This window comes from Epinephelus lanceolatus, chromosome 1 (genome assembly GCF_041903045.1).
Source record: "Epinephelus lanceolatus isolate andai-2023 chromosome 1, ASM4190304v1, whole genome shotgun sequence".
NCBI lineage: Eukaryota > Metazoa > Chordata > Actinopteri > Perciformes > Serranidae > Epinephelus > Epinephelus lanceolatus.
Window position 1 is genome coordinate 37,348,996 of NC_135734.1, and position 16,804 is coordinate 37,365,799.

A 16,804-nucleotide genomic window follows, 5' to 3' on the forward strand; every position below is an offset into this window, starting at 1 on the left:
TTTTGGAGATTTGCCTTGTGCCTTTGGACGCTGTAGAAGCCCTGAGAGGGAAGGGAGAAAAACAATTCTGGTGATCAGGTTTCTAAGTCTGATCAATATTGTTTTTTCTCCTGTGTTTATGACCTAAGAACAGGTGAAAAATAAAGATTTTTTATCAGGATAATATTTCCAAGTTCCTTATTTTTATTCCCCATCTGTGGTGGGAAGAAAGTTTTGGCAGATGACTTGTTTGTTTGTTTGTTTTTTGGTCAGGTTTTTTGTTGTAATATGGTTACAAAAGGCTGAAATGCACCACAGCCCCATGTACTGAATAGGACATAAAGCATTTATTCAAATAAAATGAAAATAAAAAGTAGAATAAAATAAATATAAATAAAAAAAGTAAAATATAAAAAATGAAATAAAACAAAATAAATAAAATAAAATAAATATAAAATATAAATAAAATAGATTAAAATAAAATAAAAAAAATATAAAAAAATAAAATAAAATAAAACAAAATGAAATAAAATAAAATAAAATGAAATAAAGCAGATAAATATTCACCTGTTCTAAGTCAAAAACACAGGACGGAAATCAAATTAAATCAGTTTTACAAAATGGATCACCAGATTTATTTTCCTCACCGGCCTTTCGGGGCCTCCATCAGCCTGTGAACTTGCGGACAGATGCTTCTCGATGGAGTCATGATGCCTATAGCAAGCTGTCACCTAAATAACATCACACTGTTTCTGCCGTTCTGTGTTTCGGGGGTAAAAAGCTGCCGAACATTTCTCATTATTTCTCTGCGTTAGTGTTCGGACTTGTGATCTCCTCGTTTGTCGGCGTGGCGAAAAAACTGATTGAGATGTTCCAGTTTGCGTTCTTCCTCCGGCCATATGGAATGTATAGCACTGCACATATTGTGAATGCACACTCCATTAGTTATGGATCTGTTCCTCTGCATTTCTGACTGTGGGCGCTTTACAGAGACGACGAACCTCCCCTCCTCTCCTGGCTGATGTCCTCCAGTTTGAGCTTTCTGTTTGTGTGTCTTTCTTTGATTACACAATAAATAAATAGATGAATAAAAAACAAGTCTGTCTGTTCTTGAAAGATGTTGTTCGCACATGAAGACGCACATGTACATTATGCTCTTTGCTGGTATTTTTTTTCTTTAGTCCAGTCTAAATGTCAAGGCGTGTGTGCTTGTTTCCTCCAGGTGACAGTAACCCCAAGGAGAGCAGCCCCTTCATCAACAGCAGTGATGTTGCCGCAGAGAAGAGCCAGCAGTATGACGGCAAGAACATGGCCTTGTTTGAGGTACGGTCCAATCATCTGCACACACACACACGCTGATACACAATCCGGCACGATCATAAGACGCAGGATACACTCAGCCTCACAATTTGGGGATTGAATAGGGGCTGTGACATCTATTAATGAGGGTAATTACTGTGTGAAGGGCACGTTGGAACCTCAGGTTAATGCAAGCAAATATCACACTGCTACAGGAGAGAACTTCAGTGAGGCAATTTGCCACAGCTCTGCACAAATGTATTTACATTGTGCTCTCAGTGGGGTTTCTAGATTAAACAAGAGAAAAGAAAACAGAATCAGAAAATGAACTATGTATTGTGTAAGCACCTTTTTTCCCTCCAGATAGGTATGACTTTATAAAATCCATGCAGCACAGCACCTGAAATAGCAACTTATCTACAAGTACAGTGTATTAAGGTTACAGTATCTGGTTCATGTGGCCGTCTGAGGGTTAAAATACACAGCTGTACCAAAGATGTAGGCTCACACTTTGAAGTGTTGCATCTCTGACTCCAGCTCTTCTGTGCGTGTTTGTATCCCTGCAGGAGGAGATGGACACCAGTCCCATGGTGTCGTCTCTTCTCAGCAGCCTGGCCAACTATTCCAACCTGCCCCAAGGTAGCAAAGAGCACGAGGAGGCAGAGAACAACGAGGCAGAGTCATCGCGCAAGAAACCCGTCAAGGTATTTGACAAAATTTGACTTGTATAAACGAATCTTCTCTGAATTGTCTGTTGCGAGGCTGTTCACCAGGTCCAACTGGTCAACCCATATCAACCCCATTTTAGTTTCTTTACTCTGGCCTCCCATCAGGCTCAGGATTTAAGATACTTGTTCTCATATAGAGCCCTCCATGTTTAGGCACCTGATTACATTAGTGATCTCCTCCATCCATATATTGTCCCAAGGTCCCTTAGGTCTTCAGGACCTACTGGCTGTCCCCTGCTCCAGACTCAAAACAAAATCGTGCCTTTGCAGTCATGGCTCCAACAATTTGGAGCTTTACTGTCCGCTGTCTATTTAGAAATTTTTAAAAGACAACTGAAGACCCATCTTTTCAAAATGGCCTCTGTCCCACCCTAAATTGTAAATATATACATATGATACAGGGCACACGACAGCACATACAGTACATGTATGCTCACATACAGGTGTGACCTACTGTATGTTTTGGAGACACGCAGTTTGACTTGTGTATTAAATTGGTTGTAGCAGTGTGTTGTGTTGGTTATTGTGATTTCAGTCCCAAATCAGTAATCCATATGAGTATTGATTGGATACAGAGACAATGTGACCTTTTAAAAAACAGTTTTAATTTCCAAAAAAAGTCAAGGAATGTATCTGTTGTTGTTTTTTTATCTTCAAACACCTCTAATTATACAGCATTCTGCCAAAAACGCATCCTAATTTAGCTGTGTTTTCTTTCCTGTGCATATTGTGGCACATAACCAGCAGCATATTTGCGTTTCCCCCACATTTTCATCTTCTCATTCCATCATGTAAATTATATTCTGAGCTGTGCTCTCCTGTAAACTGCTGTGATCTGTGTCTTTTATAGCAACAAACACAACAAATTCTCACTGTACAAATCTGGATTAAAAAAAAATCAGGTGAAACTGGCCCGCTCCTTTTGATAAATCTTTGTATTTCCACTGAAAATCAATATGAACTGCAAGAGATTAGCTTTAATGGTGCTGCAGTAAACACAAAAGCACTAATGGGCTTTTCACTGTGTGAATTAATAAGAGAAAGGGTGGTGTTTGCTATGATGCATTGTAATGCTTCTAACTGCTGAGGTGTTTATCAGCTATTAGTAAAAACATTTAAATATACTTAAAATGTAGACTCGTCTCCAAGAAATTACGTTTAAAAGCAACTAATTTGAAACAGCAAATATGTTTTGAGGGGAAAATTAATGCAGAGCAAATTAAAGTCTATTAACGTATTGAGGAAATGTTTTTATCACTTTTCTTATTAACGTTTTAGCGAATCACGATCTTTGCCTGACCTTAACCAGAGTGCATTTGATGCATAAACTTAAGACAGGAGTCTGGACGAGAACCTGAAATTCTGGTGCCAAGTCCTGCACTTTGTACATTTGCCATCCACCCCAGCAACCTCATTTCAAAACCTACACGGGACATGAAAGAAGCTGTTTCTCTGAACATAATCCAGGCTGTGATTACATTGCCTCATTATTAGGAAAGCGGTTTAGTAACATGCAAAGGTAATTTCTATGAGACAGCGGTGTACAATGTGCTTTAAAGCAATGCAGATATTTACGCTAGGAGTTTTCATGTTGCTGCAGTACTAGTGTGACACAGCAAAGACTCATTATTTTACTGACTAATATTAAAAAGGTGGTTGAAGCTGTCTGCACAAAAAGGGCAGGTTTATTAAGTTGTAGACGCATCTCGAGGATAATTAAAGCAAACAGGATGCACCTGAGTGCCACAGCAAAGGGCCTGAACACTTATGCAAATGAGATATTTCAGTTTTTGATTTTTAATACATTTGCAAAAACGTCTGAAAGCATGTTTTCACTTTGTCATCATGGGTCATTGAGTGTAGACTGATAGGCAAAAATGGTATCCATTTAACATCAAATCAACAACACAATGAAGTGTGTAAAAAGCCTGTGAAGCCACGGCAGCGCTGCACACTCCCTTAGTTATGTTTCTATTAAAGATATTCCTTCAAAAAACAAAACTAACATCAGCTCACAGGAGTCTGACTCCAGCGTGCACAGATGTATCACTTTGCGGTAGATGTACCTTTGCTGTAATATTGCGCACCGTGGACGACTGTTTGCCCGGGAAAAGGGTCGTTAATGCTTGTTGCCGGGAGGTGGTCATTAAGTGTTACCAAATATAGAATTGTACTTTCCGTTACATCATAAATCCCTAATAGCAAAGTTTATGGTTGTTTTGTTAAGACACTCACTGGAGAGAAAGGGAAGAAACTCCAGCAGTTTAGAACTTGTCAATCATTCTCTGTTGATATTATAAATCCCCTGTTCGTGTTACTGGATTGCATCTTAAATGCCACTCACTAATGAGTTCCCTCCACATCATCCCCTGGTATTCTCTTCTGTTGGGTGTTGAGATGCCAGCAGGAAGGAGTTTACATCTCGGCACTTGATAGACAGACAGGCAGCTACGTTATTAATCCTGTGGGAAATGGTGGTTTTAGCAGCAAGGCGAGATGTGACACTGCAAAGCTGAAACGAGAGGAGACGTGTGATAACGATGACGATAATGCAAATAATGAAAGAAGTTATCCCAATCGAGAGCGACAGACTGGTGGGAAATGGACAGTCACATCTCGACATATGTCACATGAAACTCTGTACAGTAACTCCACCGTGTGTGAGGTAAAGCACAGATTAGACAGTGTGTGTGGGCACAGCAGTGACAGGTTGACAGCTTCTCTATGACCCTTGACCCAGGCTGTCTTCCCAGGTGCCCAATCAGCCTGATATTTTTCCACCCTGATGTATTTTCCTCTCTCCCCAACATGTGTCAGTCACTTTTCATTCTTTTCCTTTCACTCAGTGAGGTTTTCCTCCTTGTTTCTCACCTTGACACAAATCACTGGTGATGACCTTGCATGTCAGTGCGCCTGTATCTGATATGCTGTCTGTTTTTCCCTCTGGGAATCAGATGAGCCCTGTAGATGTACAGTAGATGCTCTGTGGAAAACATTTCAAATTGGATATAAGGATTATGGGTGCAATCGACCTCACGACCATATTGATTTCTGTGTGTGTACATTTCATTTGTAGAAAACAACATGAACAAACAGACTGTTAAAGTGCATAACACTGGAGAATAATTTATTGGCAACTGATTTTCATCTCAAGGGACCACAAATATTGTTTTTTTCCAGAGACTTCAGCCACATCTCATCACTGGCTCATTTGCTTGTTTCCCAGTGTGATGGTTCATCAGTTTAGTTGTTATCATGTGACCAAAGTATTGAGTTTTTAGCGACCATATCACTGGGCAGCAGAAAGCTTGCGTCTTATTTCAGTACTGCTAGCATCACTGAACTAGCTAATGTTACACCTCAGCAAAGGAAGAAGCCATTAATGTTTACATCTCATGCAGTTATGATGACAAATCTCTTGTCCATGAGTAGATGAATGTGTCCTATTGTGTTGTGATATGGTTGGCAGGGGTAGTTTGGTAAAAGAAAATAGTTCCTACATGAAACTGCTCACAACAAGGACTGTGGATTATCTGGAGTAACTAAGTCATGATTTTTTGGGCTGTATCCGACTCAGAATTATGTCAGTCAAATCAGATTAGGCAATTCAGTTCAACTATTTGACTGTTCATTCCTTTTTTCCAAAAAGAGATTGAGAGTTCCAACAGGACGTTCAGTGGAACAGTGACATTTATGTGTATTTATAAATTCACCACTTCTAAGTAGAAGGCAGAAGTTAGCGTTACTTCACGGAGCCTCATGGTGCAAAGCCTCTCGTCATTCTGAGCAGCTGCCTCTGTGTCTGCAGCTGCCTGCACCAAAGAGCAGCATGAAAGCAAGGAACGCTCACTCTGCAGCTAAATCTGGAGACCAAAACATCCCCAGAAATACCAGCCATTTCAAAGTCATCAAATACCATCGCTTTGTCAGTGATTTTAGCATCAGACACTGATGCCAAAAACCACCTTTCACAGCGGTATGATACACCACCAAGTGGCGTCAGTTTGTAACACGGCTGGATGGAACCTTTCATTGTGTTATGATACGCTGTCGGGCGGCTGGACAGCGCCTGTCGCGGCAGTATGATACACAGACAGGCAGTGTTAGTAGATAACGTCACCAAACAGCACCTTGGCGTCAGTTTGAAAGCTGCCGGTAACAACATAATATAAGGAGCTGAAGAGTCCCTAAAGGTTGAGTGGGAGGGTTGGTGGATGGTTCAACAAACCCTGGACTTTTATCCGGGAGCCTGGTATTTGGTTCCCGTATGAATGTTGAGCCAAACCATGATGGTTTTTTCGGCTACACCTAACCATGTGCTTTTGTTGACACCCCAGTGTTGGTTGTGGCGTCCTGGAGCATCAACAGCAGATGCAGAAGGTTGCCTAGTGTGTAGTATGTAGATGTGAAAGTCCACTGACAAATCTGTGATATGTGACAACTTTTTGGCGCTTAGAGCACCACAAGCCGAATGCCATCAGGTTCCATTATATTTAAGAGAAGGCAGACATCTCTACGGCCAATATCTCCAGCACTCAGAAACTCACATCATAACTATTTAGATTGATAATAGTGCCACAGGTGAGAGAGGAAGAATATGTATTTTTGATTTTGAGGTGAACTGTCCCTTTAAGAAAAAGAATAGCTATTAATAAAACATCCTGATGGCAGTGTGTAGGCATTTGACAGATAGCAACAACGGCCCGACCCCTTTGGATGACAAACACAAAAAAGCACAAAAATGCATTCAAACCACAGTAACATTTCATATTTAAAAGGCCAGTTCATCCAAAAGAGAAAAAACAAACATTATAACGATGCTTTTTCACTCACTTGTAGTGGCATCTAGCTGCGCAGATAGATTTTGTTTTATTTGCACAGGTTGTGAGATATCTGTCTTTACAATTTCTGCCTCCAGCTCAAAGCAGTTCAAATTACAGATGAAAACATCAACAGCAACCTCTCTTCCCAGAAACAATTTCTCAGTTCATCAAGATAAACTGTGAAGAGTTTCTGCTAGAATGACTCTGTACAAAAGAAATACTCTGCATGAAAACAGTTGACAGTGAGACAGGCACACTGTTAGAGGGAGATGTAATTTGGGTGACCTAACCTTTAAACAGGTTCTGATTGTACCAGTATTGCAGGTAGCTGCTTTAGACAACAACCATGTTCACATGGGAGCTGAGCATTGGATCAGAATGTCTTTACTGTTTGCTAGTGGTATATTCCCCCATTATCCCAGTTGTAAGGTGTATTTGTCTGATTCCCCTCGGCTCGGCTAACCCTGGGAGCAGGTCTAATCTCCCCCTGTCACCCCAACCCCTTCAATACTTTAATTAGTCTGCACACTACACCAAGCTGCTGCTTCTCCAATCAGCAGCCCATTCCACAGGCAATCTCTCCATCGCCACGAGAGGCTTTTCATTAAGGCAGCCTGTGGCGTTTTATCGCTCACACAGCGACCTCTCTCTCTCTTTCGCCTTCCATCCCTATTTCTCGCGCCCCTCCCCCCCATCCCTCTCTCTCAGCCTCACTCTCCGTCTCCTTCATCATCAGTCCCTCGAGTTGGCGAGTGAGTGAGTTGTGAGGGAGGGAGCGCGAGGCAGCGGGCTTTCTTTGTCGCAGTATGAAAGCCAAGATTAGAGATTTGTTTGGCATGTGACATGAGGGAGCAGTCTGGAGGTCGCACAGGTTAAAACGGAAACCGGTCACAGCTAATCTGCCTGCGATTTTCTGTCCCCTGACCTCAGTCCTCTGGAATCCAACGAAACAAGTTTGTGTGAATAGCACTTTTCTTTATTTTTAGGTGTTTTACTTGAGGCAGAAAAATGCATTAGAACAAGATTTAAATTTCTAGGTTTTTCCACAAGTCCTTTGATCCATTGTTAATTTAACAGAGAATCATCACCTGACTCTGTGGAGCAATTTAGCATCTTCGTTTCAGTTCACTGTAACTGCTCTCATCAGTGTTGTTTCCAGCAGCAGGCAGCTGTTTTAAGCAAAAACCCCAATAGAAAAAATCCTCTATGCTGTACCTGCACAGCATCAAACAGAAGGCAGACAAAATTAGCGCCTAGCTGGTGAACATAGTGGAGAATTTAGCAGCTAATATTTCCCTCTAATGTACTGAGACCAAAGCAGAGCTAAAAAGAGATTGAATCATGGACTTAGATTCACTAGGTGGCCAGAAACACGACCCCAAATGAATCTGAATAAATGCTAATGTTGCTCTGGATCTGCTGGATGAGTAAATAAGCAAACACAGTATGACAGTGTTATAGGTAACAGTATATTGGTGTTGTATTTACAGCTTGTAGCGCTGCTCCTTAGTGCATAGGTGTGGATTTCAGGCGGAATGCAGGGGTCATGTCTCCCTCAATAGTTAGGAAGCAAATTTGTCACCCACCAATAAAAACATGAACGTAGCACAGGTCTTTTAGTTTGACAAAATTAAAGAGATTTCCACCTTTTGTTGATGCATTAACTTCCCCCAGAATGCAGAAAATTCAAACAGGCTATTTCATATGAAACGAAATGAAACCTGCACCCTTGCCTAAGTGTCCTCCCTGAAAAAAGGTCTAGATGAATGGTCTAAAAATGAAGGTCTAGAAACACTGTGAAGAGGAATACACTGGTGGCCGAGGCTACCATACAAGGTGCCACCTGCTACTCAGTTGTTAACAAACTCACATGCCGATGGAAAAGCCATCAGGAGCATTCTGGGGTTCAGTGTCTTGCTTAAGGGTGCTTCGGCATGCAGGCTGGATGAGCCGGGGATCAAACTGCTGATCTTCCAATTAGTGGACGACCCACTCTACCTTCTGACACACAGCCATAGTCACCCCAGTGATGAAAAATACTAAACAAGACAGTGCAGTTACAGTAAGTTTAAAGATTTAGAGATTAGGATTTATAAACTGAAAAATATTTTTCAGTTCTTCTGGTTCTTATTAGAATTCTTGCAGCATCCTCCTGAATATGTTTCTGCTGTCTAACGATCTTTATGGGGAGACAAGACAAGGGACCTTTTCAATTGTGCGTCTGCCTGGAGATGAAAATTAGCTTTTCTAAATCTTGTCTGGACGAGAGACCCCTAATTCTTGCTATTTGTTTTAGATGATAAAAGGCTGATTTAGTGACATGGCTGCTGAACCTAAAAGCTGTGTGTTTGATAATAACAAATTCTAACTTGGCCTTTAGTCTTGATAGTTCAGAAGTCAAGCTGAGCACTTGCTTTGAGTCTGTTTTAAATTTAATTGCATCCAGTAGCAACTTGACAGAATATGCAGACTGGTGGTCAGAGTGCAGCAGTTTCTTCTTTTGTTTGTCTAATAAAATCCAACATAATGTGCGGCAATATTTGCTCCATAAAGTCCTGCGGGTCGACCAAACTCAACACAAACCATAAACCTCTTTACTCGTATTCAAGTCATTTTCTAGTCGAGTGCTTTTGTCAAGAATTACAGTAACAATACTCCATACGCTCTCTGCCCCCCCCCCCCCCCCCCTTTTTTTTTTTAACAGCATAATGTTCCCTCATATAAACGTTGTTTCTCTCGCAGGTGTTTTATGACCCCTGCTCTTATCTTTGCTCTCCCCTCTCGTTCCCTCCCTCTCTCATTAGACCGGAGCATCAGATTAGTATTCACATACAGTAGGCTGGCTCTCCTCTAAAGGATGTATCCTTAATAATGTCCTGTTAAATATTACAGCAGCGTGCACAGGAGTTCACAGCCAAGCTAAACTGAGATTTCACACCTCACATTTTGTCCATTTAGTGAAGACACAAAAGCTAACGAGCCAAGTGGAGGTTTTTGCTCTGCAGAGCAGGGCTGCACTGAACTATTATAATGATTCATCTGACGATAACTTTTTTTTTTGATGAACATATCCAAGCACCAGAGATCAGATGTTCAGATGCCTGGTTTTTGGACTTTTATAATCAGTCAGTCGATATTTATGACATTATACAATCATATATGACCAAGAAAAGCCAAATCATCTCACTAAGAACAAAATGTTTGTATGTGATAGTGTAGATAGATAGGTAACCCTTTATTTAAGTGTCACTCCACAACACACAATAAGAATACCAAGTACATAAGGGTACAGAATAATTGCAAAAATATACATAAGTTACAGTATTCAGTATGCTGAATATGTGGACCTTAAACTAGTGACCAAGGAGACATCTGGACCCCGCGGTTGGATCAGTTGGGAACCACTGGACTAAACCATTTGTGCTCCTTTAAGGGGTGAGGGGGGCCTCAGAGAGCTCCCACTATTTCCAGTCTTTGAACCAAAATCCAGTCTTTGAACCAATTTATTTAGCCAGTTCAAACAAAGCTAGTTATGACACTAATTACCTAGGGGGGAAAAAATCAAACAAAACCAAGCTTTTTATTCCAGGCTTATCGTGGGCCCCCCTTTCATTGGTGCCCTCTGTAAGCAATCCCACTTTTCTCCCCACTGTGACACCCCTGGTCATAATATCTTATTCCAGGCTGTTACATCTTATTTTTTCTCATCCTAGATTTATAGAAAATCTTGCCAAGCGCAATTAGCATTATATTATCAAACTTAATTGAGCTGAATAAAACAAATGACCCAGCTTCAAGGACTTTCATTCTGAATTTCTCGAGTTTCATGCATCTTTTTGAAAGATAAGATGTTTTAAAGTGGACTGATTTCCAAAAAAACTTACTGGTAATTCTTAGGCAAGGCAAGTGTAATTGATAAAGCACATTTCAGCAACAAGGCAAATCGGAGTGTTCTACACAAAACATCAAAACAGTCAAGACAAAGTGCAAAAGAAACACATTATAAAAGGTCATTTACAATTAAAACAGCCATAAAATTGCAAGAGAATTAAAAAATAGTACAGTACAGTGCAGGAAATGAAAAAATAAGTAATCCTACTATCAAATTTCTCCACATGCAGCACTATGTTGCTTATTTGTAGGTGAGCTTTTTTTTGTGCAGCGTGGAATCCATTTCAACTCACCTGTCCTGCTTTCATCCGAGCCAGGTTACTGCTGACCTGGATTCCAGTGTGTAGCTTCTGTTCAGCGGCACATGTGCATTAGCGGATAAGGAGACTTTCAGCCTTGAATGTGAAAGCGCGGCTAAATAGAGGTTTCACAACTGGTGGGAACACACGAGGCTTTGTGGAGTCTTTTAACCTAGAATATTCTAGTAACACATGTACACGCCATTTCATGGTGGTGAGCCTTCAGCACCACAGAGCACGTTTAGCCTCAGCAGGCAGTGTTTTACAGATAACAGTAGGATCACGCTTTCACACACACACACACACACACACACACACACACACACACACACACACACACAGTGTTGACCGCTGAGTGACTGGTTGATCCACAGCCGGTCAGGGAGGCTGATGTTCGCTGGCCTCTCCTCTTGCTGTCTATTTAATAATTCAGCACACCTGAGCAGAAACACATTTGCCCTATCAGCTCCTGTTTGGCCAGTAGAGCGTGGAGATGGCGTTACAAGCTCCCAGTCTGCCTCCCTCGCTGTCATTAACCTCCCCCCTCCTCCCTCTGCCTCCTCCTCACCCGCTCCACTTCATGCCTCTGTCTCTCCCTCCACGGTAATAAAACTGAAAGAATGCGTGCTCTCCTCACCTCTGTTGTTTCTTCATCTCTTCTCCCTCCCCTCTCTAGTGCTGCTTTGCTTCCTCCTCTCCTTACCTCTCATCTCCTTCCTCCTACTCTCCTTTCCACTCCTGCTGTTTCCTCTCCTCTCTTGTTTCCTCTCCTCCCTTTCCTTTCTTCCTTTTCTCCTCTTTTTTCTTTTCTTTTCTCTCCTCTCCTCTCCTCTCCTCTCCCCTCTTGTTTGCTCCTCTCCCTTGCTTTTGGTTTCTCATCCTCCTTCTCTTCTCAACTTTCTTACCTGTCCCCTCCCTTCCTTTCCTCTTGTATCCTTTCCTTTTGTTTCCTCTTCCACCTCCTCTCTTGTTTCCTTCTCTCCTTTCCTTCCTTTTCTCTTGTATCCTTTCCTTTCATTTTTTCTTCTGCCTCCTTTCCTTTCTTTTCCTTTTCTTTCCTTTCCTTTCCTTTCCCCCATTTCCTTTCCCTTCATTTCCTTTCCTTCCCTGTCATCTCCCCTCCTTTCCTCTCCTTTCCTTTTCTCACTATTCCTATTTTATCATTTTCTCTCATCTCCTTTCCCCTCTTTTCACAATCTTTCACTATTTTTTCTTTCCTCTCCTTTGTTTTCATTTTATCTCCTTTCATCTTCCCCTTCCTCCCTTTTCCCCTCTTCCTATTCTCTCATTTACTCTCATTTTCTCTCCTTTTCTTTCCTCTTCTTTCAGTTTCTCTTCTCTCCTCCCTCCTTGTCTCCTCTCCTCTCCTCCTGCCTTTTCTCCTCTCCTCTCCTCTCCTCCTGCCTTTTCTCCTCTCCTCTCCTCTCCTCTCCTCTCCTCCCCTCCATTGTGTTGCTCTGGTGATTAACATTTGATTAATGAATTAACTATCATATGCACTGATACCATATTGATGAAATTTCATTGATCTACTGTAAAAAATGGAGACAGTAACGTAATGTAGGTGAATTGGATGATTCAGTCTACAGTAACTCATCAGCTCGCCGTAAAAGACAGGCACAGCTCCAATTCGGTATAAAACAATACGATAAACATTTGATCACAGATTTATACAGTTTCCGATGTGCAGCAGATTCTACTCCTGCTGCTGAGCATAAGAAAATCCTGTACGATGTGATTTTAAAAGATGACACTGGTTTTGCCAGCCTAAGCAGGTTGGCAGGGTGTCCCAGAGCCTGAGGGCCTGGACGTTTCCTTTCCTCTCTCCTGCAACTCCTTTCAGATGTATGTAGTCTCCCCACATTCCTCCCCCTACTCCTCTGCCCTCTTTCATTTTATTTCCCCTGCAGCTAACCAAGGATGTGAAGTTACTTTCACCTTCCCCTTTCTAACTCTTCTCCAAACTCTAATGTCGAGTAGAGGGAAGGTGCTGCCTTTGCTAGCATCAGCAATTCAGGAGATGTCCATGGGAGGGTCAAAATAAGACTGTGGGGGTATAAGGGAAAGAGAAGAAAGGGAATACAGTACATACCAAACAATATACAGCATAAAATGTACAGATTTTAGGATGGGTCGCCAGTGTTCATATGAGTGTTTTTATGGCGAAGGTTTGGTAAAGTTTAGGCTACTAAAACTAATTGGTTGAGGTTGGCCCACACTAATACGTTTTCATTTTTGAGCATATAACTATTGCTACGTTTACAACTGGTGTCCACACTACAAACAGCCATGTTCACTTCCTGATTGGGTCTTATCAGTCACAATGTGACTACGCTACTACGCTAATATATTGTCATATTTGCTTTGCAATGACTCCCAGTCTATGTTTTCGACTGCCTTGACCACCTTATACTCATGTGTTTGTTGCAGTAACAGTTCCACCTTGTCGCTTGTCCAAGCGAAGAAATCTCTGGTCTTACTTTTTGTCACCTCTGTAGTATTTTCTGTAACTAAGCAACTAACTGCAGAGTAGATAATGTGCTTCGTGCCACTGATATGTGCATGCCCACTGTATGTGAATGGGTATGTGATATGCGATTGCAGGTGTGTTAGCATGGACAGAGATTATTTCTGTAAGGGTGCTAAAACACTCATGTGTACAGAGATCATTTTCAGTTTAAGACATCACTTTAACATAAGGACATAATAGTGTAGATGTGGCTTTAGTTGCTAAACCATGACCATACCATAACCATATTTTATTTGGCATCACTACGATCTTACCATGAACTGAACTACACCGTGGTTATCATGCACATGTATTATAGAAAGCAAGACATTTAAAAATGTTGGCCAAGGTAATTGTTTAGATCCAACAATTTAACCTCAGTGAGCTATTTGAAATTACAAAGCCATATTTTTTTGAATGTATTTTTGGTGAAATCATGTCGCCTCTTAATGCATAAATATAGATGAGGCAAAGATACAATCAGCGATTCTAATCCAATACACCTTTTTCAAATCTCCTCACAGTTGGCTAGTTGTCCATTCTGAGTGCATGCTCCTGGCTCTGTAAATGGGAAACAAAGTGGCTCCAACTGAGCAACACAACACTATTTCAGCCAATAAGCAACAGGGGGCATTCATGCTTGTGCAGGACGGGGAAAGGCCATGGATGTATACAGAAAAAGGCAGTTGGAGGGAGAGGGACGGCAAACCAGAGCCTCTGGGGAGAGGAGTATTTGTATAGGTATTGAGTTCAAATAACAATCATTCAACAGAATCACAGACTTCACCTTTGACCCTAACCACACCGTTGACATATGTTATTTGCCATAACCACAGTCTTTCTCTAACCTTAACTATACTGTAGCCCCCATGTGGGGATAGTTGGAAAGCAATAATTAAAAAAAACATGTTGAACATATTCTGAGGTTTAGCAAAATCGTCTATTATCTACACTATGTCTGCCAGTTGCAACAAGCCTGTCATGTCACAGCCACATACTCTGTCGACCCCCTCGTCCACCACAACCTCCTTCTTAAGTGGTCCTGCGAAATTACATGACACAAATTACATTTGTCACTTAGAGAGGACAATAATTACTCTCACAGCCACAAGAGGTCACATGTCAGGAAAGCTTTAACCTGGATCTTGAGCAAACAATCAGTGCTGTTGTTTTACTGATGAAGTGTCAGACTGAGGAAGCAAACAGAGATTTTTTAATGCAATAATATGATGTTTGGTTATTGCTTCAGTGGGTTTGAGAGCTCAGTGTGAATAAAGTGCTCCTGATGGATGTAGAGGCTGCAGAGAGGCAGAGAGAGAGAGGTCCAGCCTGGTGAGAGGCTAGTGGTAAGTGGTAGGGCAGCAGGAGGCAGCGAATCTGAAGTAGGTGCCACGGCAGATGTATTGAAAGGTCCTGTTGTGCGTCTAACACACCTGAGCCATCCATTCAGTGGGTTCACTTCACTTCCCAGGGGGTCGGTGGGCAGCTGTTCCTTCCTAGTTCGGGGGTGCCACGCTGGCCTACCTGTGGCTCTGCAGCAGTCACTGCTGCCTTCGCTCGCGGTGGCCCGCTCTCCAGGGAAATCATCACTCTTCTGGCTCTCAGCCCATTAAACAGACACTCATTCTGCTTTCGCGTGTGTGTGTTTGTGTGTCTGTCAGTGCAGATGCCGGTTGGGACTGCAATCCCCCTCCACAAATGAACAAATGAAACGCCAATTGAGTGAAAATAGAAAAGCGGCACTTTCAATAAACGTCCAGCATTTTCTCCTCAACAGGGTCATTGATTCAATGCATACGCAAGTATTTCATCTGTTTCAGGCTATTTCTCCATATAAAGTCATTACAATCATCCATTAGTTCACCAGATCTTTTTTGTGTTTTGGTGGCTGTTTACCAAACCAACAGAGAGGTGTTTTTATCATGCTCAGGTTCTCAGACTCAGTGTAAGCCCTCTCACTATCTATTATCTGCGTCTGTACATCTTATGTAACACCCAGGATTTCTAGCAGACACACACAGTTTTTCAAAGCCCGCCTATTGTTGAACGAGGATTATAATTTATCACTCAGCTGCCGCAGACACTCATGCAGCGGGCCAATACACAAGGTCTGCTTGATTGTGGTTCTCCATTGTGCGGGGGAGCAGGCGGGGAAAATGACATTTAGCAGTCTGGAGAGGGTTGTTGCCTACTTTGGTTATGTTACTCTCCTGTGGAGTGTTGTGGGGCATAAACACCTTTTTGTTGTAACACTGAATAGTATTTACACACCTTTTAGGGCAGATTAGTATAATCTGTAATCATTATTTTCAGTTGCTCCATGCTTTTCAACCTGCTTTCATCCAAGTCTGCAGATACGTATGAAAACCATTAGAGGGACAAGAATATCTCACTTCGTTTTTTTACAGTACTGTTAAAGCTTTTCTGACAAACTATTCTGCCAAGATGTTATCTCGTTTTGGATCCTGCAGTCTAACCTCAATGTGCTGTGTGAATTTACAAAGCCATCCTTTTTTCTTATCTATTTTTGATAAAAATCAACGGTCTAGGAAGTTGGTATCGTGGCTGCAACTATCTCTCAGACAACTCTTTTTCTGTTTTGATCCGTCTGAAGTGAACACTGCAAAGGGATTTTTTTCCTAATAAAAGAGGCTGTGAAATATGTGTTCACCTTTTTGACTTCAAACGCTACAAAACAAAGTCATTGTCTTTTTGAGAATCCTTTCAAATTAGAATCACCCACCTTGAAAGGACTCACAGAGCCTTCATCCTCTGCAGGGTGTTGTGTCTGCTGCTGTATGTAGATGCTCACAGGTTTTTCTCTAATAACGTACCTGTTATTACAAACTGACCTCAGACCACTTTCTGCAGCAGCAGCAGTTTTGGGTCTAACAACAAAGTGCTGATGGCAGGGTTACCTTTCTGCCTGCAACACCTGACTGCTAATGCACATTACACACCAAGTCCCTGAAGAACCTGTCAATGGAAACTCAGGCTTTTTAATTACAGCTTTGCTGCTGGGTGGGAGAGTCAAGAAGAAAAAGAAGAATTTGGAGGTGAAAAGTACAGACGAATTCCCGATACAGATTCTGATACCTTAACTTGCATGTTGACTGATACCTAGTACCAGTCCAATACCACCGCTGTCGTGAAACCTCATCAAGTAAGGCTAGCAAGCCCTTAACTTAGTGCCTCTCCCTACATGTTGCATGAGACATGAGAAATGTGCCTGGACTTCCTTGGGTGAGTGCAACCTCTCCTATCTGGAGGGATGTG

At 41.8% G+C, this 16,804-nt stretch overlaps 1 protein-coding gene across 5 annotated transcripts in view; it reads left to right on the top strand.

Moving 5' to 3' along the window:
• The window catches only part of slc12a5a (solute carrier family 12 member 5a), a 231,524-nt gene that overhangs the window by 161,745 nt on the left and 52,975 nt on the right, over positions 1 to 16,804 (top strand). For all 5 annotated transcript variants that reach the window (XM_078170026.1, XM_078170027.1, XM_033626399.2 and 2 more), the window contains 2 exons: positions 1,202 to 1,302; positions 1,845 to 1,982. In XM_078170026.1, the coding sequence (XP_078026152.1) occupies positions 1,202 to 1,302; positions 1,845 to 1,982 (239 nt within the window). The remainder of the gene's footprint in view (positions 1 to 1,201; positions 1,303 to 1,844; positions 1,983 to 16,804) is intronic.